Source organism: Lynx canadensis, chromosome A1, assembly GCF_007474595.2.
Source record: "Lynx canadensis isolate LIC74 chromosome A1, mLynCan4.pri.v2, whole genome shotgun sequence".
NCBI classification, from domain to species: Eukaryota; Metazoa; Chordata; class Mammalia; order Carnivora; family Felidae; genus Lynx; species Lynx canadensis.
In genome coordinates, this window is record NC_044303.2 from 158,959,019 (window position 1) to 158,986,900 (window position 27,882).

The following is a 27,882-nucleotide window of genomic DNA, read 5'->3' on the forward strand; positions in this document are numbered from 1 at the left end:
TTTTTTTTCTTTTTTTTTTTTCAATATATGAAATTTATTGTCAAATTGGTTTCCATACAACACCCAGTGCTCATCCCAAAAGGTGCCCTCCTCAATACCCATCACCCACCCTCCCCGCCCTCCCACCCCCCATCAACCCTCAGTTTGTTCTCAGTTTTTAACAGTCTCTTATGCTTTGGCTCTCTCCCACTCTAACCTCTTTTTTTTTTCCTTTCCCTCCCCCATGGGTTTCTGTTAAGTTTCTCAGGATCCACATAAGAGTGAAAACATATGGTATCTGTCTTTCTCTGTATGGCTTATTTCACTCAGCATCACACTCTCCAGTTCCATCCACGTTGCTACAAAGGGCCATATTTCATTCTTTCTCATTGCCATGTAGTACTCCATTGTGTATATAAACCACAATTTCTTTATTCATTCATCAGTTGATGGACGTTTAGGCTCTTTCCACAATTTGGCTATTGTTGAGAGTGCTGCTATCAACATTGGGGTACAAGTGCCCCTATGCATCAGTACTCCTGTGTCCCTTGGGTAAATTCCTAGCAGTGCTATTGCTGGGTCATAGGGTAGGTCTATTTTTAATTTTTTGAGGAACCTCCACACTGTTTTCCAGAGTGGCTGCACCAATTTGCATTCCCACCAACAGTGCAAGAGGGTTCCCGTTTTTCCACATCCTCTCCAGCATCTATAGTCTCCTGATTTGTTCATTTTGGCCACTCTGACTGGCGTGAGGTGATAGTGTGGTTTTGATTTGTATTTCCCTGATGAGGAGCGACGTTGAGCATCTTTTCATGTGCCTGTTGGCCATCCGGATGTCTTCTTTAGAGAAGTGTCTATTCATGTTTTCTGCCCATTTCTTCACTGCGTTGTTTTTCGGGTGTGGAGTTTGGTGAGCTCTTTATAGATTTTGGATACTAGCCCTTTGTCCAATATGTCATTTGCAAATATCTTTTTCCATTCCGTTGGTTGCCTTTTAGTTTTGTTGGTTGTTTCCTTTGCTGTGCAGAAGCTTTTTATCTTCATAAGGTCCCAGTAATTCATTTTTGCTTTTAATTTCCTTGCGTTTGGGGATGTGTCGAGTAAGAGATTGCTACGGCTGAGGTCAGAGAGGTCTTTTCCTGCTTTCTCCTCTAGGGTTTTGATGGTTTCCTGTCTCACATTCAGGTCCTTTATCCATTTTGAGTTTACTTTTGTGAATGGTGTGAGAAAGTGGTCTAGTTTCAACCTTCTGCATGTTGCTGTCCAGTTCTCCCAGCACCATTTGTTAAAGAGACTGTCTTTTTTCCATTGGATGTTCTTTCCTGCTTTGTCAAAGATTAGTTGGCCATACGTTTGTAGGTCTAGTTCTGGGGTTTCTATTCTATTCCATTGGTCTATGTGTCTGTTTTTGTGCCAATACCATGCTGTCTTGATGATTACAGCTTTGTAGTAGAGGCTAAAGTCTGGGATTGTGATGCCTCCTGCTTTGGTCTTCTTCCACCTTTTTTTTTCATTGTAACTTTCTAATTCCCAAAAACATCCTTCTTCTCCCCTCAAACCCCTCTATTCACCTCCTGTATATACTATCTTCTCTTAAATCTTTTTTCTAAGCAATAATGATTCCATTGACCCTGAAAGCCCTTCCTACTTCCTTTTCTTCCTAGAAAGAAATCACCCTTTAAGAAGTACAAAATCGGGGCGCCTGGGTGGCACAGTCGGTTAAGCGTCCGACTTCAGCCAGGTCACGATCTCGCAGTCCGTGAGTTCAAGCCCCGCGTCAGGCTCTGGGCTGATGGCTCAGAGCCTGGAGCCTGTTTCCGATTCTGTGTCTCCCTGTCTCTCTGCCCCTCCCCCGTTCATGCTCTGTCTCTCTCTGTCCCAAAAATAAATAAACGTTGGAAAAAAAATAAATAAATAAATAAATAAAGAAGTACAAAATCTCCTTTTCTGAGAGAATTTCTTATATCTTCTCAAGACATAGACTGTCCCTTTTTCTGTGGCTCTAGGGGACGGTGGGGATAACAGGCAAAGTCAGGATCCCTGAATATCGACATGGAGTGCATATCTCTGCCAAAAGAATGGATACTTTTTAAAGTTTTTATTGATGGGGCGCCTGGGTGGATCAGTTAATAAGCTTCTGACTCTTGGTTTCTGCTCAGATCATGATCTTACAGTTGTTGAGTTCGAGCCCCATGTTGGGGCTATCAGTACAGAGCCTGCTTGGGATTCTCTCTCTCCCTCTTTCTCTGCCCCTTCCCCACTCACACTTGCTCATTCTCTCAAAATAACTAAATAAACTTTTAAAAAACACAAATATTTGGGGCGCCTGGGTGGCGCAGTCGGTTAAGCGTCCGACTTCAGCCAGGTCACGATCTCGCGGTCCGGGAGTTCGAGCCCCGCGTCAGGCTCTGGGCTGATGGCTCAGAGCCTGGAGCCTGTTTCCGATTCTGTGTCTCCCTCTCTCTCTGCCCCTCCCCCGTTCATGCTCTGTCTCTCTCTGTCCCAAAAAAAATAAATAAATAAACGTTGAAAAAAAAATAAAAAAAAAAACAAACACAAATATTTGAAGTTTTTATGGAGGTATAATTTACATGTAACAGTTTCAGCTGTATAGTGATTAAATATTTGTATATACTGTGAAGTGACTACTACAATAAGTCTAGTTAACATCTGTTACCACATAGAGTTACAATTTTTCTTTTGATGTGGACTTTTAAGATGTACTCTTAGCAACTTTCCAAAATGCAATACAGTATTATTAACTATATAGTACATGCTGTAAATTACATCCCAGTGACTTAAAGGTTTCCTAACTAAAAATATGTACCCTTTTAACCCCCTTCACCCACTGACAACCACCAATCTGTTCTGTGAAAGGTGAAGTTTTTTGTTTTTTAAGAATACCACATATAAACAAAATCATATGGTATTTGTCTTTGACTTATTTCACTTAGCATAATGCTCTCAAGGTCCAACCACACTGTCCAAAGGGTAAAATGTCATTCTTTCTTGTGGGTGAATAATATTCTGTTGTATATACATATCACATTTTTCATCCATTCGTTCATTGATGGACACCTAGGTTGCTTCCTTATCTTCATTATTGTAAATAATGCTATAATGAGTATGAAGGTGTGTATTATCTTTGAATTCGTGTTTTTGTTTTCTTTAAACACTCAGAATTGCTGAATCACACGGTAGTTCTATTTTTTAATTCTGCACAAAGAGCAATGGAGCTGCCCTACGCGTGTAGTTCTATTATAAATATATAATGTGTGTGTGTGTGTGTGTGTTTTTTCTTTTAGAGGCAGAGAGTGCGGGAGCAGGAGAGGAGGCAGAGAAATAGAATCTTAAGCAGACACCACATCCAGCATAGAGCTAGACACAGGGCTCAGTCCCACAACCGTGGGACAGCCATTAATTGAAGAGGCTCTCCTTTTCCCATTGTATATTCTCGGCTCTTTTTTCACAGATAAAAAAAAATAAAATAACCGTATGTGTGGGTTTGTTTTTGGGTTTTCTAATTTGTTCCACCAAGTTATGTACTTGTGTGTTGTTTTTATCTCCCCTGAACTATTTATGGAAACATCGAAGAAATACCATTCTGTTTACTACAAATAAAACAGCCTAGTACAATGATAATGACCTTCTCTGCCCGTTAAAAACAATGGAAACAGTTGGGAATGGAAAGAGAATTGGAAAAGCATCCTTGATCTCATGAAGAAGGAACTATGACTTTATCTCCAGGTTGCATTGCCAAGGGAAATTACCCAGGTTCCATGTAACCAGTGTCATAAGAATCCTTTTTTTTTTTTTCTTTTTTCTTGTCCAGAGAAGCCAGATATCAAGATTTTTATGTAAAATTTCCCACTAGATGTTAGCAACCATTTCCAATTCTGTATTAAACACACTGTATAGGACAGTATTTTGCAGTTCAACAATATAAACCATTTCTGAAAGCAGTGAAAGGCAAGCTACATGGGGCACGGATTTTTGCCTGGTACAACAGTTATGCTCAATCAAGGCCTATTCGTTGAATGATAAATAAAAGACAAAGTTATTGTAGACCATGGATTTTCACTTTATGACAGAGTAAATGACAAACTGACTATAATATAATCTTTAGGATTACAAACCAAACTTCAAGTTAAGCCTTAAAGAGTCAAGTTTAAGTTTAACTTAAAGTTAAGCCCCTGCCAGCATGGGACAGCATAAAAGGCATTCCATCTGGGTTGTTCCTTATGGAAAGCCACCCCACAACCCTCTGTCATCTCTCCACCAAAGTCTTTATAAGTTTGATGTCTAAAATGTACCCTTATAATCCATTTTTACCTTTTCATAAGAAACTTCATCAAACATTTCCCGAATCTGAGCAGGATTCTCTACAGCTGTCGACACAGGGTGTGAAGAATTTAATGCGTCTACCTCCATCACATCAAAACACTTGCCAAAGAAATAATCTTCCTATTGAGACAAAGACTTGATTTATTTTTAGATAAAAAATATGAAAGGACAAATGTTTTATCTGGGCTAGATAGAATTGCAGTTTTCTAAAGAGCATCCTAGAAACAATTTTAGGTGAACATTTTAGATTTTGTTCATCTTAAATGCCTATCACTTTAGAAGACAATTTTCTCTTAACTTAAAAATAGAACTATCATTCCTATAGTCAAACAGTGCCAAAACAACAAACTAAAATGTGTAGTGATTCCAACATCTCCAATCATCTTATTTTAAGGCAAAGAAATTTAAATTTTTTTTAATGTTTATTTATTTTTGACAGAGAGAGACACAGAGCATGAGCAGGGGAGAGGCAGAGAGAGAGGGAGACACAGAATCCGAAGCAGGCTCCAGGCTCTGAGCTGTCAGCACAAAGCCTGACACGGGGCTCAAACTCACAGACCGTGAGATCATGACCTGAGCTGAAGTTGGACGCTCAACCGACTAAGCCACCCAGGCGCCCCATAGAAATTTAAATTTAAAACTATGTGGTAAAAAAAAAAATGGAGGACAAATTCCAAATATAATCTAATTTCTTAGGGCATATTACTCAACAGAATAACATACACACATCATCATTTTTATTATTAAGGCATATGTGGAAATGGGAAAATATTTATGATCCATTGTAGTACAATAGTTATATTGACATTACAACTATAAATTATGTGTACAGGAAGGTGAAAATGAGAAGTTAATATACGCCTAGGTCAAAATTATAGTGGGGTAAAGGATTGGTTGGGGGATTTTGTTTGTTTTTAAAGTAAGTTTCTTTTTTAGCTTTACTACATGCGATTTTCACAAGTTAAACACCTGATTTTTAAAATAAACATGTAAAGGTTCCAAAGCATTAAGTTTGGGACTCCCGAGTATAGGCTCATAAGTAAACAAGTGTTCAGTTACCTAAAACAAGTAGAATCATATTTGATTTGACAAGCAGGATACTATTGAAATAAAAGCAATCTGTACATAATCCTTCAGAGAGGAACCTAATGGTTGAGGAAATGATATGCAACAGACAGACTGTCATTACTTCTAGCTTTTTTATAATAAGGGAGGATAAGATTTAACATAATTTCCTAACAATCACATATTTGGAAATAAGCAATCCAGTTAGGAAATAAGTATTTGTGTTACCTTTCAAGTTCACTAGCATTTTAGAAACCAGATTCTTATCTAAGCTATCAGGGAGTTATTAATATTTCCATGAATTCTATAATCAAAGACCAGCAACACTGAACAAAACAGCAGTATCAACTTGTTAAAAATAAGTAAATACTTCTTACAACTTTCAGTTCTGGATGAGTCACAGTGACAGACACAAACTCCATAAACTTCGCAAATCCCTCATTTAGCCAAAGATCATTCCACCATTCCATAGTCACGAGATTCCCAAACCACTAAAAGGAAAGTACTAGATTATTCATACATTTCTACAGAGACTGGATTATCTACACAGTTACAGACATAAGGCATTCAGAAGGAAAGATTTCATATGTGCAATGTCAGCATATAAGTAACATTTACAGAATTTTTTATCAAAATAAGAAGAAAAACCTTTCGACATTCATTTTAAAACATGGGACCTTATGCTTTAAAAGAAATCATTTTTCCTATCGAAAAAAAGACAAAGTAAAGATGAATCGATACACTTCATGTATCAATATGAATAGTCTTTCAAGTCCCATAAAAGCAAAATAGATGTAGTTTCACCACAATTTTTAAAAGTATCATTTATCTTGTGTACCTGGTGGGCGAGTTCATGGGACACAGTCAAAGTAATGCCAAGCTTATTTGATGCAGAAGACTTTTCAGAATCAAACAACAGAACAGATTCTCTGTATGTGGTCAGTCCCCAGTTTTCCATAGCGCCACTCTCAAAGTCAGGAATGGCAGCAAGATCTTGGAAAGGACACAAAAATGTATTAACAGTCCCTAAACTAGACATTGCCCAAACACACTAACTTTCAGAATGGATGGGTGTAGGGATCAAAAGAAAAGAACTTATCACAACCTAGAAAAAGAGGCTCAGTGATTCAGGGTTGCTCTGCTATTGCATGACAAAGTCAGATTGGGGCCTCGGGCCTTCTGACTCCTCTTCCAACTTTCTGACAAGGAATTCAGGGATTGGATACTCTTAATAATAATTTCCTCAATTATACACTTGACTTTGGATGCCCTCGACTCCCATACACCTAAAATCTCAAACAAATAATAGTTTTAAAAGCCCATTTAAGAAGGAAACTGCAGATTTTCCTTACACTGTGTAAATGTGTTAAGAAAAATTTATTGAGCATCCTCTCTATTTCTACCAAATATGTGCAAATAATGAAAAAGATGCAGCTTCTGCCCTTTGCTGTCTGCCCACTAATACAACTGAGTTTATCTTTAAGGTCAGAACGTAAAATTATCACCATGACATGTGCCTCAGAAATCTTATCAAGATCTGCTCCTGCTATTATTAGAAATTTACTGTATAGATTAGGGGTGAGAAGGAGCAACCTTCTCCTGCCAGAGGTCTAGACTTGAAGGGCTGCTGAGATACCATGGGAATGCCAATTTCGGGGATATAATACATAGCTGAGGTCATTAAATGCCACAACTTGAAATAATCTTGCAAAATTTCTACCTTGTTTGGGTAAGGGATATGGAATGCTGAAATAATCCTCATAAAACTCTAGAAGAGTCACTGCAGCATCCAGTGCGTAATCTGCCTGATGTATCTTGTCTGGCACAGCATATATGGAAACCTGAAGAGAAAGCACAGTTAGTTACTCAAATGCCTTAGTGGCTTCTCTCCACGTGGGGAATAAACTTAGGAATTCTCTGAGCTTGTACCCATGGGTTAACAAGGCATAAAGAAATAGGAAGCCACAGGATGAAAGCACCCAAGATTTGGTAACCAAGATTAGATATTCAGGGCCGAAGCACCCCAATTTAGTACAGAATCAGAAAGCTGCTTTCATGGGAGGGAAGGTCCAGAATAGGTGAACAGGTAAATAGGGCTGTTGCCCAGCCCTAGGTAACAGGTATACAGGGCTGCTGCCCAACTGCAACAGGCCAAAGTTGCCCAGAGGGGAGCTTATTAGCAAAGAAAGGTACCTTGATGTCCCTGAGGTAGCATGCTCTCACTCTCTTGTCCCCTATGCAAGCTAGGATAAACAGACAACGCCCCTCATGCCTGCCATAAACAACCAGTTGCCCAGCACCAGGACTTTGCTTTGTGTTGACCAAAACCCCCTTTTCCTCACACCTGTGAGTTAATGTTCATGGTTTCACTGTCTCTTTGTGCACATCCATCATGCTTTTAAGCCTTCTGATTCTAATAAAAACACAGCAAGGACCCTTACTCGGGGCTCTTGTCTCCTCCCAAACGTTAGCCTCTCTCACATTTTAATCCTGCGTCCCGATTTCTTGCTGGAGAAGAGAGAACTCCAGACCCTAAGTCTACAACAGATGGTGACCCAGGCCTGACATGGCCAGAAGGTGGTGCAACTCAAGGACTGCGGGATGCCATGGACCGACTAAAGAGCTCCAAGAAAAACACACCAGATTACAATCTCTTCCTGATGAACTAAGAGAAAAGCGAAACTATATTAGGATTTGCTGCCGCGGAACTTTGGAGAGATTTATCATGGGAGACTCCCTATCCCCAGAGCAGAAAGAGTACATTCATATTTTACAATCATTGGGAAAGGTGGCTGGCACTATCTTCACTCAGAAAGCACTCCTTGAATTATGATTACCCAGCAACACTGCCTCAGATATCAGATCACAAGGAACTTATGATCTTGATATTAGGGAGCGAGTAGGGAAAACATTAAAATCTCAGCATTCCGAGGTGGCTAATGTCCTCCCCTGAGGTAATCCTTACTTGGTCCATTGTCCATACTGCCTTTCTCCCATTGAGTTCAGACGATGCATATAAAGATATAGAATTACCCAAAAAAGAGGAAAACCCTAGGCTTTTTTTATAGTCAGCCTGTGCCTTCACTGCCTTTACAGCCAGAAGATACACACCCTCTCTCCAAAGGGTGGGACGATATCGAGCCTCAAGAAACCTCACCGACTGGTTCTGATAAAGTCCTCACCCCAATGCAAAAGTGCATTAAGAAGCCCAGAAGGCCGGTGAATTCCAGGTGTTTCCCGTTGTCGGGCAATACGACCATGAAGGCCTGCTCTTTCAAATAGTAAAGGAATTGCAGAAATCAGTTCAGCTGTATGGCTCCACAGCCCTTTTACGATCTGCATTTTAGAAACTATTTGTGGCACTATTCCATGTGTGCCTAGGACTGGGGCTCTCTTATAAAAATCATTTTGACTCCAGCCCAGTATGCTGTCTATGCCCAAGAGTTTCATGACGCTTGTGTAACTCGTGCTGTGCAAAACTTTGACGCTGCTATTCCAGCGTCTTTTGAACAACTGTCCAGTACAGGACAATGTTCCCAACTAAGGCAACAAGCTCAGCTTCCAATCATTGTCAGCAAAACAACGCACTAAAATAGTATGACTTATTTTACACAGGCCGTCTCTTTTAAAAGGGACTCTCTCTCTCTCACTGTTACTCCCAATATACTCGGGCTACTCTAACTACACGTGGGGGTTTCTCCCTCATTCATTTCCTTGGTCAATGACTACGATAATTAGAGCCAACTGTCTCTGGTTAGTCTACCTCAGGATGGAGGTTTTAAGGAATATTCCAAAGCAGCTGCCAAAACTCCTTTTGTCTTGGGGAACTTCTCTGTCTTCTCTGGCCTGACATAGACTGCCTAATGCCACAAGTGGAAAACAAAACAAAACAAAAATCTGTACCTGCTCATCTATCTGAGCTAACAGGCTTTAGGACCACGAGAACTCTTTCTCTGCCCTCTATGCCTTTATCTGCCTTCAGGCCAACTGTGGGCACCTCACCCTTTAGGCCTTCCCTTCCCACTCCTCAGGGTCCTGCACCAACTGGGATGCAACCTGCATATCTGGCTCTTCAATGCCTCAGGCAGCATCGACTCTTCCTCCTAAGAGCAAAAAATACCCCCTTAGACTAGGGCCACCCACTTCAGAATTCATCACTGGTTCCACGGGAAAAAATTGACAATGGTAAACTTTTAAGAGGACACAGATAAAATGTAATTAAGATAGACATGTCTTTTAAATTATCAAAATTAAATAATAAAACTTTATTCTACTAAGGTTCACTGAAGGTCAAATAAGTTCATGTTATCTCTTTTCCAATTTGTCAGCCAAAGGATGACTTAAAGTAATGGTTAACTTTGTCTCATAGTTTTCATGGGTAATTGTTAAAATAGCTTTCAGCGTCTTTGGTAACCTGAAACTTTAACATTTTGCTTAAATGATAAATTAAATCTATTGAACATTTAGGCCTCTTCCAGATCAAATGGAATGGTAAAGCATTGCTTACTAACCGTAGGTTTGTGCTTCTGGTTTCTATGACAAAAATACTGAGGACATTTAAATCTATTAAAAAGCATGCTTTATGCTTAATGGATCCATAAGTCTGCCACCTAAAAAATTTCTGATGTAACAGATGGTTTACAATTGGTTACTACTTTGCTTTCAATGGAGACTAAGGTTTCTAAGAGTTAAAATTCTGCTAAATATAATTAAGGCTAATGGAAATAAGGAAAGTAACTCCATATATAAAAAAGTAAGAGATATGTAAGAAAGATATAAAAAATGAGCATACATTTTTGTTAAAGGTAATAAATAAAATTTTAACAAAAAGGGTAAAATGACAGGACAGCATGCCCTTTTTAAGTTGTTTTACTTAAGCCTTGGTTGGAATTACCCATTCCTTATAATCCACAAGGCCAAGAAATTGTAAAAGGAGCACATAGTATGCTCAAAAACGTGTTAAAAAAACAAAAAAGGGAGAGATACCCATGGCTATCTACATTACAACCTCAGCTCCTTCTTGATCATGCTATGATTACTCGTAACTTTTTAAATCTTAATCCTCAAAGACTAACAGCAGCTGAGTGACATTCTTCAAAATCAGATAAACCCTCTCATCCTATGGTGCTATACCAAACCCCTGAAAGGGGGCCCACATGGACTGGGCCCACTAAACTTCTCACCTGGGGTTGAGGAGGATATGTTTGTGTTCTTTCAGATTCTGGACCTCTATGGATCCCCTCTCTGTTGGTTGGTGAAGCCATACCACGGAGACCCCTGGATATCTTCCAATGAACCAGTACTTCCAGAGAATGACTCTTAATGAGCAGCCACCAGCCCCCCTTTTTCAAGATGGAAGAAGCCTCTTCATTGACTCCTCATCCTGAAGCCACTCCACAAATGCAACATAACATGGGGAAGCCTTAATCTCCTGTCTAACCAGGCCGGCATCCTCTTACAACACAATGGTATTGCATATACCCCTGACTCGCATCTGATGGCCATGATCTCCATCATTGACAGGAATTCGATACAGGTAACCCTGATTCTTCTCCTTGTCCTCATTTGTCCAGGCCAAGCTCAATATTCATATTGGGCTCATCTCCTTAACCCACCTATATTTGACAGCTTAACACTCCTAGACCTGGATATTCCTGGTAGCAATAATGACACTGAATTCATGGGAGGAGCCAATCTTAACCTGCCCTTCCAAACTGAACAAGAGCATTGGCTTTATATGCCAAGACCTCAATGGTGGCTTATCCCAGCACCTCCTATGTGTGTTACCAAACTTAGCAATCTATCTGCTTGTCTCAAAGTAAGAATCAACTGGCTTTTACATGTACAGACCAAAATCTCTAAAAGGCCAATTTTACCTTTTTCTCAGCCACAAGCTTTGATATACCTCAAAAAACAAACATATCTCACACTCCTAATGTTCTAGCTTGCTCTAGTCTCAAGTATTCAGACCACCCCTGGAATAATATTCCTTGGACAACCTGTTATGGAGAGACTGAGCATAATCTTCACTGGGGCATTTGGACCATTATTGACAGGGGTCCTAGAAGACATCTTGAAACAAAATATTCAAATAAGACCATATCCTTTGACCAATCTAGTAGACAGAACATTTTTTGGAAGGACAGAGGCTTGTCTGGCCCTATAATTACTGCACATAAAGGGAAATTAAAAGGACCCTGGCTTGTTAATCTTTGGAAGCTAGGCCTTTCTTCACTCATACTGTTAGCCATGGTGAAATTTATGTAAATCAACATATTAACATAACTTGGGCCTCATGCCTGCCATAAACAACCATCTGCCCAGTGCCAGGACTTTGCTTTGTATTGACCCAAACCCCTAACACTGCATATCTTCAAGATCACCTTTTCTCACCAACACATGAGTTAATATTCACAGTTTCACTGTCTCTTTGTGCACAGCCATCACACTTGTAAGCCTTCTGATCCTAATAAAAACGAAGCAAGGACGCTTACTCAGGGTTCTGGTCTCCTCCCGGATATTAGCCTCTGTCTCATTTTAATCCTGTGTCCGCTCTCTTGATGAACAAGAGAGAACTCCAGATCCAGAGTCTATGACATCTCCAGAATTGTATGGAAGATGGACATCAACAGTTTCATTTTGTGGAATATGGTTGCCACTTAGGAAGAAAATTGGAAGTTCGAATTCTTGTATTAATGCCACCTATTTCTGACCAAGTCCCCTTCTGAAAACTACAACATGCTGGATAACATAAACAAAAAGGTCTTTTTAAAAATGTTCTTATGGAATAATGGAAAAGTAAAGAAAACTTAAATGCCAAAAATGAGTAACAGTAGGACCCTCCTAGACAGAAGAGCCCTGCAGCCAGCTTTTGTCCTGAGGACACTAAACTAACACAGATGGACTTCAGCTTTGGTTTTCACAGCATTGAAGGTCTCAGGGGATAGAAGACAAAGTCCAGAGCCCGTCCAAGGGGGGAAACCCCAACAGAATATGCACCATGCATAAAGTTGAACCCTATAGGACCATACCCTTTCTGTAAAGATAAACTAAAAATAGCCATCCCCTTCCTCAAGGAGACTGCAAGGGGGAAAAAATGCCTTTTTCAAGTCTTGGTACCATATGGGGGAGGTTGTGGGAAGTCCTGAGTGAATCAGCAAGTTAATCTTCATGCTGGTTAGCAACTGGACTCACAATAACCAGGTGGCTCAAAAACCTGAAGCTAATAATTTGATTTAAAGCGGTTCATGGGCTGGTAAGGGCTCCCAGGCATCTGCCAGGAGCAAACAAATTCTCTGTGGAAGAACCCACTGTAAACTCAGGTAGTGTAAGTTCAATGTACACACAGGAACAAAACAATAACCAGCAGAAACAACAAATCACAGAATGAGACACATAGACTTCAGATAGGACAGTTAACTAGAATATAAAACGTTTAATGTGTTTAAAGAAATAAAAGGCCTAAAAATACTAATAGGTAAAAAGAATTCTTGGACCTAATTCCAGTGTGTGTGTGTGTGTGTGTGTGTGTGTGTGTGTGTGTGTGTGTGTGTGTTGGGGGGGTGTTATGCCCACACCTCCAAGCAGTTCTCCAACACCACCTGAGCATCCCACAGTTCCAACTCGATTCTGACGCTACCCAGAGATACACCAGATTCCACAACATAAAGGTTCAGTCTTACAAAACTGTCCCCGCCCCCACTTCAGATGATATTCACAAGTCCAGGTTACCATCTGTGCTTCTGACCCACAGGCTACAGACTAGAGGTTGCAAAGACCTCCCCCTTAGGTTCGATTAATTTGCTAGGGCAGCTCACAAAACTCAGAGGAATATTTTACTTATTATAAAAGGATGTAACTGAGAAAGAGATGTGCAGGGCAAGGTACGGGAAAAGGCACAGAGTTTCCATACCATCTCCAGGCAAGCCACTCTCGCTGAAATCTTCACACTTTCACCAACCCAGAAGTCCTATCTACTCAGGCCTCAGCGAAAACCAGCATAAATAAATTAGGCATCTTCAAATTAAAGCTCCTCTTCTCCAAAAAAAAAAAAAAAAAAAAAAATAAAACCTATTTGCATTCAGAGCCCAACAACATATAGTTGAATAGGTTGCTCCTTATGCAATGGTACCCAGAAAAGGGGCAAGTACTCCTTGAAACAAGATCTTTTCTCCAGTATTCCAGTATTAGCTGGCATAAATGCTCTCCCCAGAGTCATTTAATACTCCAAGCAGACTGCTCTATTTTACTTCCTACTCAAGGCCAGAAATCCTCTGCTCAGGTAGTCAGTGACATTTACTTCTAAACTGCAGGAAGCGACAGCCAGAGGCAACCTCAGAAAACACTGCAGGATCTGGTCCAACTTACACATTTTAAAGAAATATAAACTAAGTTCCAAAGGGAGCAGAGTCAAGGTCAGAATGCCTGCTAAAGGTGGAGCCAGGACTATGATCTAGGCCAGGCCAAGCCTCTCTGCATGTTTTTGTGTTAGAACTTCATTATAAACACGAGCATCTGTAACAATAGGATGCCAACCTTCCTGGTTGGGCCAAGACTCAGGAATGTGCCCAAAATGTGGGGCTTCTAGTTTTAAAACCAGGACAGTGTCAGATCAGGACAAGCTGGCCACCCTATGTGACAATCACAGGTTCACCTTGATTCCACTCTTGGTCATCTTGCTAACAGACTTAAAATCTGAAATAATGAAAGCCACCAGGTAGGTGCTCATCTTCACAGTGACATCAAAATGGTCTTCTATGAGTCCTTCAGCAATAGTCACAGATTTAACCTAAAATCAGCATAAAATCAGCAAATAATCCAATTATCCAATGCATTGAAAACAGTTTATAAACAGAAATCTCCTTACCACCAGACATAATATTGAAAGTACATAGCACAATATTTATATAATTATTTTAAAATTTCTCTTTCTAATACCTGACTATAATTTAGATATTAAGACCATTCTACTCAATTTTTTTAAATGGGATATAATTCACATATCATAAAATTCACCATTTTGAAGTATATAGTTCAGTGTTTTTTTATTATGTTTACAGTTGTGCAACTATCATCACTAAATTTCTTTTCAATACCCCAGATGGTTGCAAACTAACTCATATCTGGTACATGAGGATTAATAATATGAATGGGACAAAGCAAACCTGAGATTGGTGGTTTCACTAAGAGGTAGTCCACCTGACCATAAATACAGGTTTGAGAATTATCTAGAAATACGATGTCTAATTTTTTTTTTTTCCTGTGGGAAAACATGTAACCACGTACAGCTTAAATAGAGCCTCTATTTTCCTAAAAAAACTGAAAGTAACCCATGCTTGGGACTGACATGACAAAGCTTCCTCCAAACTCTGATTTGCTTCATTGGAATCAGCTTTAAGTGCAATCAGGGAGAAGCCTTGCAGTGGGGTGGGGGTGATGGCGGTATAGTCTAAGAGGTCTGCTTCCAAAAAGGGAAGTGTAATACCTCAGGCAACACAGCACTGGGGTGTGAGCTTGGAGAATGAGAACAAGAGGAGAACCAGCCTGGGAAATTCCATGTTAGCACATGCATTTTTCCTGAAATCTTATTTCTACCTCTATTTCAGTGCCCTTGTGCTTCTTTTTAATACCAACCAACCACCAGTTATGTGTGTGTGATGGCCACTCTTTGCTCACTTAAGTCCTGACTCTGATAGTCGACCCAGGTTTACTCTGGAAAAAACTCCAAATTACCTCTTCTTTTTAAATGCCTTCTGCCCTAGTCAAAATTTTCATTCCTGAAGTTGTGCTATTTACTAGGAAATTGCAGAGGAAATTTTAATAATTAATTAAAGTTAATTAATTAACCTTTAAGTGTGATTAAATCTTGCCCACTGCCCAAACAATTCAATATTCCAATGGTCTATTTGCTTTTCCAGCCACTGAAATGATCCTTTGAGACCCCATTGTCCTTCCCCCAAACTCCAGGTCCGCAGCCTGAGTTCAGGCTGATCCTATAAGATTTCTGCCAATGGGAGGGCTTTCCTGTCCAAGAGGCAAGATTACATTAGAGATTTTCCTCTCCTAGAGGTCTTAGATACCTATGGATTTAGCTCCACCATCCTTGTGAAGCCTCTGGAGCTCCTAGCCTACCTCCCGAAAACCTACAAGTTTCTCCACCAATCTTTTTTGGTCATCAGTATTCCCCTTGATTCCATCTTATCTCTGTGCTTTATTCTCTTAAAGCTCTGATTCTGTAATTAGAGAACACATTCCCATCCCAGGGATGGAATGTTAATTGGAACCACCATGTTCTCTATCTCAAATTTATATCAGAAAAACAGCACAATTGTTTCCTGTGTTTTCATATACAAATGTGGGTGGAGTAGACAGAAGTTCTTAGCTGGCAGAAATTTGCAGAAGAGTGCCCTTCACAGAACAGAGCACAGCCCTCTGAGGGGGGCTGTCAGAATCTTGTTTGAGGAAGGGATTTTTATGGTATTCAGTGGGGGAGGGGCTCTACAGAATTTTTAGAGTTGCAAGGTACTGTCCTAGATGCTGGCTGTGGCTCTCAGAGTCCCTATGTGCTAAGATTTTGCCTCCTTGGTCAGCACAGGAAGGAGCTGGTATACCCTTGAAGACTCTGGGCCAAGTCAGTTCCACCTGAGTGTCATCCACAGTGAGCTCTCTGAACAAAGCCTGCGTGTGCTTTAGGAGCTGATGTGCACCAGTTGCAGAATGATAGCCCTGCAGATGAGTTTTTCTGAGCTGCCAGAATCAGCTTAGAGTTAGGGGCACTTACTGAGTAGCTTTATTCATTTGGCACGGCCATTTTCTCACCACTTTTGAAAATCAGATGGAACACTGTCCATATTTGCTTTGGTATTGAAGGATAATGGTTTCCTTAAAGGGAACTGAGCTATCTATCACTACTTACCTTTTATTCCATGATATTCCAAAAAGATTACTTTTTTTGTTCTGTCAGCCCAATTTTATGCATATAGTTACAAATTATATAGCTAGTATTAGTTTATCATATATAGAAATTATAGAAAATAACTATATACTAGAAATATGGCCTTATTTGACAAAGCGTTCCCTTTAAAATCCTTTCAAAAGGTCATAAGACAAAATGAAGGCAAAAGCACTTTGGGAAGGGCACTCTCGTTTAAACCTGCCCTGATTCCTTACACAGTTTCCCTCCTGTCAATATCAATGACCTGGAATGAGACTTGTGTTGAAATCTTCCTAGTTTTAGGGACAGTTTCTTCTTTGGCTACAAATAAATTGTTGCTTGAAACAAAAGGATAGCTTGGGAATGAAATAAGAAAAGTCATGCAATAAACCAAATAACACAGGTGACCTGAATGTTAATAACTGTCACTGGGGAAATGCAAGGCACAGCCTATCAACAGACGTTTCCTGTGAGTACATATGCAGGAGTTCAGACTCACCAGTGGCATATTGGAGATGGACAGGTGCCTTGGCTCCCTTCTGATCTTGACGGAAAAATTTGCTTTGAAGGAAGGTTCATCAAAGCAGGGAAAGGCCATTCTGGCTGCAGTAGGTTCAAAATGTGTTGATGCAAGTACTCTAAAATTATGGCGAGTGAAATAGAAATATAATATAAAGCACCAGGGACTCCAAAATAGATGTATGTTTCGTTTCTAATTCCTAAAGATACCACACAATTATTGATTTCACTACTAAAACGAATGTTTCAACAAAAGTTATCACGAACTAAGTAAAAAGACAAGTAAAAATCTGGGAAAATTAACTGCAAGTTATCTGACAAAGGGTTAATAGCCTTGACAGACAATGAACACTTAAAAATGAGTAAGAGTATACGCAACAACCATGTGGAATAGCAGGCAGGTCATAAACAGGCAATTCGCTGAGAAAGGGCCTATAAGTAGTCAATAAACATATCAAAAACTGCCCAGCTTCCTCAATAACCAATGAAATGTAAATTAAAGAGACATACCTGTTGGCTTTTTGGTTCTAAAAGGATTGCCCCGATACATTATTGGTTAGGGATGAGGATTGTGGCAAGGAATATCAAAAGACTGTAGACCCTTTAACTTAGCAATTTTGTTTATAGGCATTTATTCCAAGGAAATGATTTTCAAAGATACTGCTATTGCTGAAAAGGTGGAAACATCCATCATGGTGGATTAGTTAAATCAATGCAAAACATACATTTTAATAAAGTCATTAAAATGATGTATAGGAATAGTCATTCATATGAAACATCTCCTCAACATATTAAAATAAAATTCCTTATACAACAGAAAATATAACATAGCTCCACTTACATTATGTATAACCATATCCAAAAAGAAGTCTAGAAGGATGATCCCCAAAATAAAAGTAGTGGTTATCACTAGGGGCCATAATAGGGATAAAATTGACTTTTCAAAACATTCTTTTTGGTAGCATCTGACCTTTTTTTAACCTCAAAAGAATAATATGGAATCAGAAGAATAAGTGACTATAATCTACTAGCAAATAAAATTTGATTTTAAAATTCAGCATAAAATCTCCCAAAATAGATTATACCTTCTTAAAAACAGAACAATAGAAAGGCAGGTGAGGATCTCTAAAAATAGAGTTTTAACTGAGAAAAAAAACTTTTCTTATAGGCTGTATGGGATGAATTACATCCTCCAAAAATATGTTGAAGTCTTAATCCCTAGTATCTGTGGATGTGATTGCATTTGGAAATAGGGTCTTTGCAGATGTAATCAAATTAAGATGAGGCCATCAGGTTGGGCCCTAATAAGACCAGTGTCCTTACAAGAAGAGGGAAGCTGGGGGAATGGCTATGTGACAGCAGAGGCCAAGTCCAGACTGATGTAGCTGCAAGCCAAGAAATGCCAACAAAGGAGGGCCACCACAGACTAGAGAGAGGGAGGGAAGGATTCTTCTCAGAGATGTAGAGAGTGTAGCCCTGGATTTTGAATTTCTGGCCTCCAGAACTGTGAGAGAATAAATTTTTGTTGTGTTAAGGCACTCAGTTTATGATACATTGTTACAGCAGCTGTAGAAAACTAATACATAGACCGAGAGAACTAAAAACATTTATTATATGCCAGAAATCTAACTAAATAAACAAACAGGTACTTTGACAGAGCTGAAGGAAAGAAAACTGGTTAAAACAGAATGAAACGTGACATCCAAAAACACAAAAAAGAATCTACTGGCCATGTTTAGCTGTATAAATGAAACGCAAAATCAAAACAAGGGAAAGCATTCAATGATCAAGGGAGTTTTAAGAGATAATCCATATGAAATCATAAATTTAGTATGGGGGCAGCACTTGAAGTTTTTAAAAAAATAGAAAAAAAGTACCTTACTTCCCCTTCCTTGGTTCTGTAGGTGCTCTTATAAAATCCATTTAAATGCTCAGAAAGGGTGCCAGCATAGTCAATGACAACTGTGTACAGGAGCCCAACAACCAGAGGCTCGGGAGCCAGAAGTGCGATTTGCTCATGAAGCGGGTATTCCAGGACTCTCAACGGTTCTGCAGTCAGTCTCTCTCCAGCTCTCTTCCTGAGGGTGGCCTTAGATATTTGCAGGTGGTGACTATGCAGGATGATGGTAGTGGTAGGCTGGCTGGCTGTGATTTCTATTTGAGTGGTTCCCTCGAAAGTCAGAGTGGTGAGATTTGCATGGATCATGAGATCATAATGAACCGGGCTGATGTGCTCAGGAAGTCGAATTTTATCCCAAGGGAATGGTGACCCATTACTAGCTTTTGGAGACGAGGTGTCACTGCTCTGACACCAGGAAGGAGTTGACACAGTTAAGAGAATCAACAGTGAGGACAGTAGAAGCAGCATGGTTCCAAGTGGCCATTTGACGGACAGAGATATCATCTTCTTGCTCACACTACCTAGTGGCACAAATGTATAAAAGGCCCCCCACCCCAAGGAAAAAAAAATTGAGTCACTAAAATATTATCAAGATTGCGTAATTTCACATTGTATCTACCCAGGATTAACAGATACAGATACAAACTTTCAAAAGGTTTAGGTCTTTTCCAGAAAGTAAAATTACCTTCCCTATGTTACTGATTCATAGAAGAAAGAAGTTTATGGTTAGCACCAATCTTAATATCTATTTAAAAAGTATCATTTAGCTTTACAAATTTAAATGAACTCTATCATTCAGGGTTCTTGGTTGAAGAACAAGCTCACTAAGTAGTTCATCAAATGTGTCACAGAGTTGTCAGGACATTTGGGAAACCAGCCCATAAAACAGCAAAGATTGGGGCGCCTGGGTGGCTCAGTCGGTTGAGCATCTGACTTCATCTCAGGTCATGATCTCGTGGTCAGTGGGTTCAAGCCCTGCATCAGGCTCTGCTGACAGCTCGAAGTCTGGAGCCTGCTTCAGATTCTGTCTCCTCTCTGCCGCTTCCCCACTCACACTCTCTCTCTCTCAAAAATGAAACAATGTTTAAAAAAATGTTTAAGTAAATATATAAAACAGGCAAAGATGGACACCAGAACCGTATCAGAGAAACTGGCCAGGTGACCACTCCCACCCACACTGGACCCACACTGGAGGAAGCCACCCTTCTGCCTAGGGATCAGACGCTGGCCACTGCTGCAGCCACTGCCAATGGGAGGTCTCTGCTGCCCCTGCAATTTGGCAATACTTCTTTCAGCTGAGGTCAGGTATCCACACCGCCCGCCCATCAGGGAGGCGGAAAAAGCAAAAATCTGGATTTCACAGCTTCTGCAGGAAGGGACAGGTCTGGCTCCCCACCAAGCTCACAAAGTAGAGAATTACTAACATAGAGGAAGCAAAGGAAGGAGACACAGATGCTGAGTGGCCAGGACTGTGGGGAGGCAAGTATCCCTAACAGTAACCTTCAATAACAGCGGCCGGCATCTTTGTCAAATCATCGTACCAAAAGTTAATCTAATATTAATTTAGCCAGGAATGACTTAAAGAGTTCACACCAATAGTCTGTGATAAACATAGCAATCCCCAGGATTCTCTCTTGCAATTATTTAACAAATATATGTTGAATGCCTGCTACATACAAGGCCATGTGCTGAGTACTGTGTGGGATAAAATAATACACAACACAAATCCCACAATCAAGGACTTCAAAATCTGGAAAGGCAGGAAACATTCATACACAATGAAATGCAACAGAGAAAGTGTGGAGCATTTTAGGAATAATAATAAAAGACAGTGCTGGGGGAGAAGGGAGAGAGTGACTTTGGCTGCACAGTGACTCTGGGATTCCTTCCTGCAAGACCAGCATTGGAGCATGGTTTGGAAGGAAGGGTTGGATTTGAAAATGAAGGGAGGGCATTAAAGGCACTGAAGGAAGAGGAAACCAGGGCGGGAGTTAAAGCACAAAGGGAGAAAGTGGAGGGCTGGCTGGGCAATCAATGTGGACAGAAGAAACCCTAGGAGAACTGCATGCACAATGATTATTCACAAGGCAAGGAGGGAAGTGACTCCAAATGACGCTCAAAGCACGCTGGGAGTCATTCTGCAGACTGTATTTTGTACTTTATTTCAAAGGTCATAGGACACAAAAGGAATGTGAATTTTAAGAGAGTAGGCAAGCACGCCTGAGAACTGAGCATATTTCTCTTAGATAGAGACGCCTCTCTAATGGGTGTTTTCCAGGAAAGGATCCGTGCCAGATGAGTCCAGGTAAGTGATCCTAATTCCCCCAAACTCCTCTGGCTCCTGAATATACAGATCACATAAGAAAAGTAGTAATGCTACAATGTGGTACATGGGATTCTACCTCTGTATCAGCGGTTCTCAACTCCGGCTGCATATTAACATCACCTAGGAGGCTTTTAAAATGACGGGTGCCTGGATCCCTGTCTAGAATAATTAAACTGAAATCTATGGTGATGAGGTCAGGGCATCAGAATTTTTAAAAACCTTCATCTAGAGATTCTCCTGGAGAGCCAAGTTGAGAACCTCCTAGATAATCCTTGGCAAACCCTGGTCTCACCCCTTGAACCCCACACAGAGGGATATAACTTCAAGGTAATAACTGATGCACTGTCCCCAGGCCCTCATCGTCCATCCTGCTCCCCTCCCAAACACACATTTAAAGGTGCCTAAATCTGCCTTCCCCACAGAAAGGGTACCAACACAGCAGAGACAATCACTCACAGAGGCACAAGAGAAGACACAATCAAAGGTTCACGCCCATTCTAAGAACAGGTTTTTTTGTTTGTTCACGTGTTTCTTGTTTTGTGTGTGTGTGTGTGTGTGTGCATGTAGGAGCCAGCTACAGGATGCTTCCAGCCATTGAGAAGTGAAGCAATTTGAAGGAGAAGAGTAAAGTTTGTTTGTTTTTTTTTTCAACATTTATTTTTGGGACAGAGAGAGACAGAGCATGAACGGGGGAGGGGCAGAGAGAGAGAGGGAGACACAGAATCAGAAACAGGCTCCAGGCTCTGAGCCATCAGCCCAGAGCCTGACGCAGGGCTCGAACTCCCGGACCGCGAGATCGTGACCTGGCTGAAGTCGGACGCTTAACCGACTGCGCCACCCAGGCGCCCCGAGAAGAGTAAAGTTTAACACCAAAGCGGTAAAGAGTGCCCACTTCTACTTCCTCAGGCAGAATTCCAGCGCAGGGGCAAAATGATGGATTCCTTCTGAAGTTGGGAGAGCAGAAATAAAGGGAATTTGTGTGATGCTTCCATTTTGAATTTCTGATGGCAGTAGCTTTGTGGATGTTACCTGTACCCCAAGATGGTAGAGAGTGCATTGAAGGTGTCAGGTTTGGGCATGGGAGGACTCCAAAAGTCCCCAAGTGGTCTCTAAAAGTCCAGGAGGAAATCTAAAATTTCCAACTGGTTCTGAGCTGACAGCAAGGTCTACAGGCTGCTGAAGGAATTGGCAGGGAGACCTCATATCAAAGGCTTTGCAAGGTTGAGTCGATGAGGGGAGGGGGTCAAAGAGATCATGGCTGTGTCTCAAAGGGGGATGTAATGCCAGGAAACCAAAATGGAACATGTAATGTAGATAGCATAAATGTGAGAATACAGATGGACATATCTCTAACTATTGCTATATCAATAATATATAATGCTTACTGTCAGATAATATATATTACACTTACAGTAAGATAATGATATATATTACACTTACAGTAAAGAAAAAGAAAACCTGACTTTGAGTTCCTCCTCTGCCACATACTTACTGTATGACCTTGGACAGGTTACTTAATCTCAGTTTTGTTTGTGTGTAAGTTGAGATAATACCTCGCTCATAGCATTGTTGTAAGGACTGAGTTAAAATATCTTCTTTTTTTTTTAATGTTTATTTATTTTTGAGAGAGAGAAAGAGAGAGCACAAGCAGGGGAGAGGCAGAGAGAGAGAGACAGACAAACAGACTCCAAAACAGGCTCCAGGCTCTGAGCTATCAGCACAGAACCCGATGTGGGGCTTGAACTCACCAACTGTAAGATCATGACCTGAGCTGAAGTCGGACACTTAACCCACTGAACCACCCTGGCTCCCCTAGACTGTGTTAAAATATTTTCAATCGTTCATTTGACAAATATTTATTGAGGGCTTATTATATGCCAAGGATTTTGCTGGACACTGGCAATGTAAGATAGCATGCATCCTCTTCCTCAAAGAGCTTATGGAACTGGGATGGGAGGAATTTTTCCCCATGATTAGGGCTATGTAGGAAAAACCCACACATATGAAAAAGAGAATAGCAGGGCAGACTGATTTATATTGGGGCTCTCTGAGGATATTTTAGCTGAGATTTCAAGGACAAATTCAAACTAGCTAAGAAAAGAGGGAGAAGGAGAGTTTTCCAGAGAGGAAACAGCAAGCATATTTGCAGGCTCTCAGACAGTAGAGAGTGCTGGTTATAAAGGCTAGTGAACCTGAAAAGGGCCACATGGGACCAGACCACCATGTGGACTGTAGACATGTTAAAGATTTGGGATCCTATCCTAAGTACAATAAGAAGCCACTGGGTTTTGAGCTAGAAGGTCTTAGGATCCAGTTCACATTTTTAAAAGCTGCGTGGAACAAGAAAGGAGCATGAGTAAAGGCCAAGGAACCAGTTAGATAGTAGTCTCAACAGGGGTGGCTGGGTGGCTCAGTCAGTTAAGGTTCCAACTCTTGATTTCAGCTCAGGTCATGATCCCAAGGTTTGTGAGTTCAAGTCCCACATGGGGCTCTGCACTGACAGTGCAGAACCTGCTTGGGATTCTCTCTCTCTTTGTTCCTCCCCTGGCTTGTGCTCCCTCTCTCAAAATAAATAAACTTTAAACAAAGAAAAGAAAGTAGTCTCAATAAAATAAGCTAGTGGCTTGTACTCTACTGGTGTCACCAGAAAAAGGGGAAGGAGTGACAGAAGGGAGGGGAGAGACAGAGAGATGGATGTACTCAACATCTACACTTGGGGTGAACCAGAAGTGGGGGGGTGACATAAAGAACACATCAGAATGGTGCCAGGTTTCTATAATGAACATCTGGTTAGTCATACATGCCATTTACTGAGATGGAGAAGACCAGAGGTGCAACAGTTTTCAAAGGAGGAGAGGGAATGAAGGGTTCGCTTTTTAATGTTTAATTTGCGATGTCTCTGAGACATCCAAGGGAAAATATCAAGCAGGTAGATGAACACACAGGTTTAGAGCCCAGAGATAAAAGTTTTCAAGGACTTTCCTGTACTTTACTGCATTTCTTTAAAGTTTTAAAAAGTATATTCCTTTGGCATCTGATCTTACTAAATAAAGCATGTTTCAACAGCCAATGCTGTAGATGAAAGTGCAACAGTAACAGAGTACCTAACATTACTTCGGTGCCAGGAAGTTACTTTAGAAACCTTATTTAAAGGAAAGGAAAGGAAAGGACAGGAGAGGGGAGGAGAGGGGAGGGGAGGTGGAGGGGAGGGGAGGGGAGGGGAGGGGAGGGGAGGGGGAGGGGAGAAGAGAAGAGAAGAGAAGAGAGAGAACGAGAAGAGAAGAGAAAGAGAGAAGAGAAGAGAAGAGAAGAGAAGAAAAGAAAAACCTATTTAGGTTCCCTTTGCTGATCAGGACTTTTCCCACTCACAAAGAAGTCAGGGACAACTGATCCTGGGTGACTACACCCTTCCCTTTATGAACACCACTCAATGTGAAATCTATCATCAAGAGGCATGGGACTTTCTTCCAAAATGCCTGAACAATTTAATTAACAAGACTTGATAACAGTTGGTCACTGCTGGTAACAATAAAAATGCTGAATTCACTTGAAAAAAAATTTTTTTTAACCAATTAAAATTTTTCTGTTTAGGCCCACCTGAAAATGTGCTGTGTATCTGTACAATCCAAATCTTTGGGAAAAGAAACAACACTGGCCATTTTTTTTTTTGTTAACGTTTTTGTTCTTGTTTTTGATGTGAACACATCCTGAGTTGAGAGCAAATTCTCTGGGCATTCACCAGAAAACTGAGCATTTCCTTCTGAACCTGGCCTACACAAAGAACCTTCCAGAAAACGCTAAGGAAGTGTCTTTTCTTCTCCTTCCGTGAAATTAACGTGTAGGCCCACCTGGCGAGTGAGGCACCCAAACAGGCAACTTTAATTTGCTCAAACAGGACAGCTTTATCTGAATACAACTCGGCTAGAGCCAGAGTGAAGGGAAGACAGTGGCTGGGAGCCAGTACAAGACAAGCAGGGAAAAAACTGTTCTTGACACTTATGCACTCTGATCCTTCAACACACCCAACCCAGCAGTTAACCCAAAGCCACGTTCTTTTCTCCGGTAACTATCCCCAGGGGACCCCTCTCGGCCAAACCCGCGTCCACCCCGCCCCTCCCCTCCACTTGGCCCTACTTGGGAGCCGGGTGGACTTGGAGTTTGGCAGGAACCCAGCCGCGAGGCGGAGCACCGACGAGGCTCCCGCCTTCCAGGAAGAGGGGGGCCGAGAGCGCGCGGAGTAGGAGTACCGGCCCTGCGCCCCCTGCCTTCTCCTGGCCCAGAAGGACCCGAGCGGGACCCGCAGGCCGCGGAGCCCGCCGCCCTCCCCGCGGACTCGGGCCCGGGCCCCGCAACAACCCCCGGCCCCGCGTTCCCACGCGCCTCGCTGCCCTCCGCCCCGCGCCCTCGGGCCTCCCCGGCGGGCGCGCGGAGGTTGCTCTTCTGTAGCCCCGCAGCCCGCTCCCCGAGGGGTGTCCTGGGGACTGGCGCGCTGTACCTGGTGGTCCGCAACCGAGCCGACTCACCCTGGCGCCGCTGCCGCCTGCCTCGCCTACCCCGGAACAGAAAGTGAAAGCGGGGCCGGGGCACAGGCAGGCGGGCGCGAGGTGCGCAGCTGCCTGCGCTCTCCCGGCAGGCGCGGGAGAGCCCTAGGCTGAGGCGGGAGTTGCGACGAGGGAAACCTGTGCGGTGGGACCGCCGTAACCCCGCCGGGAATTCGCAAGAGTGCTGCACGTAAGGGAAACAGAGGAGGTGCAACGCAGGGCAGATCGGGCGGAAGGAGCACCCCTTTATGAATGCAGATCATTTTCTCTGAGTGTGTCTTTGAAACCCCCCCCCCCCCCCCCCGCAACAGTGGTTAGCCTTTGGCACTCCCAGGGTTGGGCGCATTAAAAAAGGGTTGGTGCGGCCGTAGGTGACCCGGGCGGGCCTCGAGCTTGCTTCTCTACGGAGCCTGGACGGGCTCGACGCCGGTTGGACTCAACTGGTGTCCATCATCTCGTCTCTGCAAATGGACTGGGAGCTCTTGGCCCGCCTCCGAAAGAAAAATGAACCCAGAACAATTCTTTGTTGTGTGAAATGCTGAAACTTCTGGGCTTTTAATGGACAGGAGTTATGCTAGGAGATGCCTCAGAGGAAGAAGGGGTTAGATACCTCCCTGGAACTTCCCCACCACTACCAAGGGGGCTACTCGGAACACCCCCCCACCCGCCCATTTGCTGCTCCCCATATTAAAACGCTTCCTCTGCTTTTTCAAATCAAATGACCATTTTCTACGCTCCCCTTAGAATATTAAGGCTGGATGGAATGTCGAAAGAAAGAAAAAGGAAAGAAGGAAGGAAGGAAGGAAGAAACAAAGAAAGAAGAAAGAAAGAGAAAAACCCTCTTTAAACAATCGAGGGTAAATGAAATAATAAGACAGGAAAACGCAAGCTTTCATGCTCACCAAATGCTACAAGTTGGTGAGTGGACCAATCCCTCTGAGACTTTTTTTTTTTTTTTTTTTTTTTTTTTTTACTACACTCAGGCTTTCTCCTCTCGGTTTAGTCTCTTTCCCTTTGAGAATTTGGGGTACCACACTCAAACAGAATTTCTCAACCTTTGTTTCTCAATTTTTCTTCCTTTAGAAAAAGAACAAAATACATTTTGTTCTGCATAGTGTCTCCAGTCAAGGGTATTTTGTGATACAAAATTAACATCCTGTCCCAAGCCCCAAACAAGGTGAGATCAAGGGAAGTTTTTTCATTACAATTCAACCAGAAATGGGCTTTGGGATCAGGTGATGTTTTTCATCTGCAGCTGTGGTGGCAATGTGAGCGGATAGCTATAGCCTCCAAGGCCTCCAGATGTCAGTGAGTGATCCAGTTTGCTCACATGAGAACTTCTGTCCAGTAAACTCATGCATGCTTTGTGGATCAGGAGAGGCAAATGGAAGATCTCCCACCAGGCATTTTGAATAATAGCAGGTGTTCCCTAGGAATCTAGGAAACCTTGTCTCATTAGGGACTGTGATCACTTCCCAATTCACCTGTTCATTGAAAGCAACAAATAATGCCAACCTCATTTTGTGTTTTGTATGCACGTAATTAAAAAGGCAGAAAGGAAAAATAACTAAAATGACCAGTGACATTTTAAAGACTAATTTGTATGTTGTATCAGTCAGGGTTCAATCACAGAGAAGAGAATCTATTCAAGGTATTTAATTTAAAAAGGATTTGTTGCAGGCTTTTACATGAGGCACCTAATCAGTGGGAAGGCTTAAAGAACACACACTAGGAGGAGCTTCCAAGAACAAATTCCAAAACCACAATGTAGAACCTGGCCACCATTGAAACTGGTTCTCTTGTCACAACTCAGAAGCCATCTGCTAAACTGGGCAGTTGTTAGCCCAGCCGATGGCTTCAGAATCATGTCATGATGTTACAGTCTGCCCAGCAAAATCAACCTCTCAAGCCTGGCCTCTCTTTCCAATTAAAACTCAGTTTCAAATTCTACTCTCCTGCCAGTGCTTCTGTTTGGCGGAGCCTAATGTACACCCAGAGCTCTGGAGCAAGATCTGGGCAAAGAAGTATTTGCTTTCCAGACTGCAATGGAGTGAGGAATTCTGAAACAAGGTTGGAAGATGTACTGAGTAAGCCAATCACAATATTCACCACGAATATTAAACTGTATTGAAGCTGAGCAAATAAAAAAATAATTATGAGGAAGCCTCAAGTAATTTTGAATATTTTATGGACAAAAAAATAATAATTGTAAAATTGATTGTAAATCTAACTTATAAGAGGCATGGAGCACTTGGAAGTGTGATGTATGTTTGCC

General features: G+C 41.7%; 1 protein-coding gene and 1 long non-coding RNA gene across 4 annotated transcripts in view; one reads left to right on the forward strand and one right to left on the reverse strand.

Moving 5' to 3' along the window:
- ERAP1 (endoplasmic reticulum aminopeptidase 1) overlaps positions 1 to 25,642 on the reverse strand; it is a 47,677-nt gene extending 22,035 nt beyond the window's left edge. Inside the window, exons 1-8 of one of the 3 annotated variants that reach the window (XM_030325280.1) lie at positions 25,562 to 25,642; positions 18,718 to 19,261; positions 16,821 to 16,959; positions 14,042 to 14,176; positions 7,109 to 7,229; positions 6,227 to 6,381; positions 5,766 to 5,879; positions 4,312 to 4,443 (exon numbers count right to left, since the gene is read on the reverse strand). In XM_030325280.1, the coding sequence (XP_030181140.1) occupies positions 4,312 to 4,443; positions 5,766 to 5,879; positions 6,227 to 6,381; positions 7,109 to 7,229; positions 14,042 to 14,176; positions 16,821 to 16,959; positions 18,718 to 19,244 (1,323 nt within the window). In that variant the 5' untranslated portion in view covers positions 19,245 to 19,261; positions 25,562 to 25,642. The remainder of the gene's footprint in view (positions 1 to 4,311; positions 4,444 to 5,765; positions 5,880 to 6,226; positions 6,382 to 7,108; positions 7,230 to 14,041; positions 14,177 to 16,820; positions 16,960 to 18,717; positions 19,262 to 25,561) is intronic. The other 2 variants (XM_030325287.1, XM_030325297.1) reach the window with 2 other exon arrangements.
- Positions 25,643 to 25,732: 90 nt separating this feature from the next.
- Positions 25,733 to 27,882, forward strand: LOC115520777. The gene is made up of 3 exons (XR_003970864.1): positions 25,733 to 25,797; positions 26,352 to 26,525; positions 27,570 to 27,882. It is a non-coding gene; the product is annotated as an uncharacterized LOC115520777 (long non-coding RNA).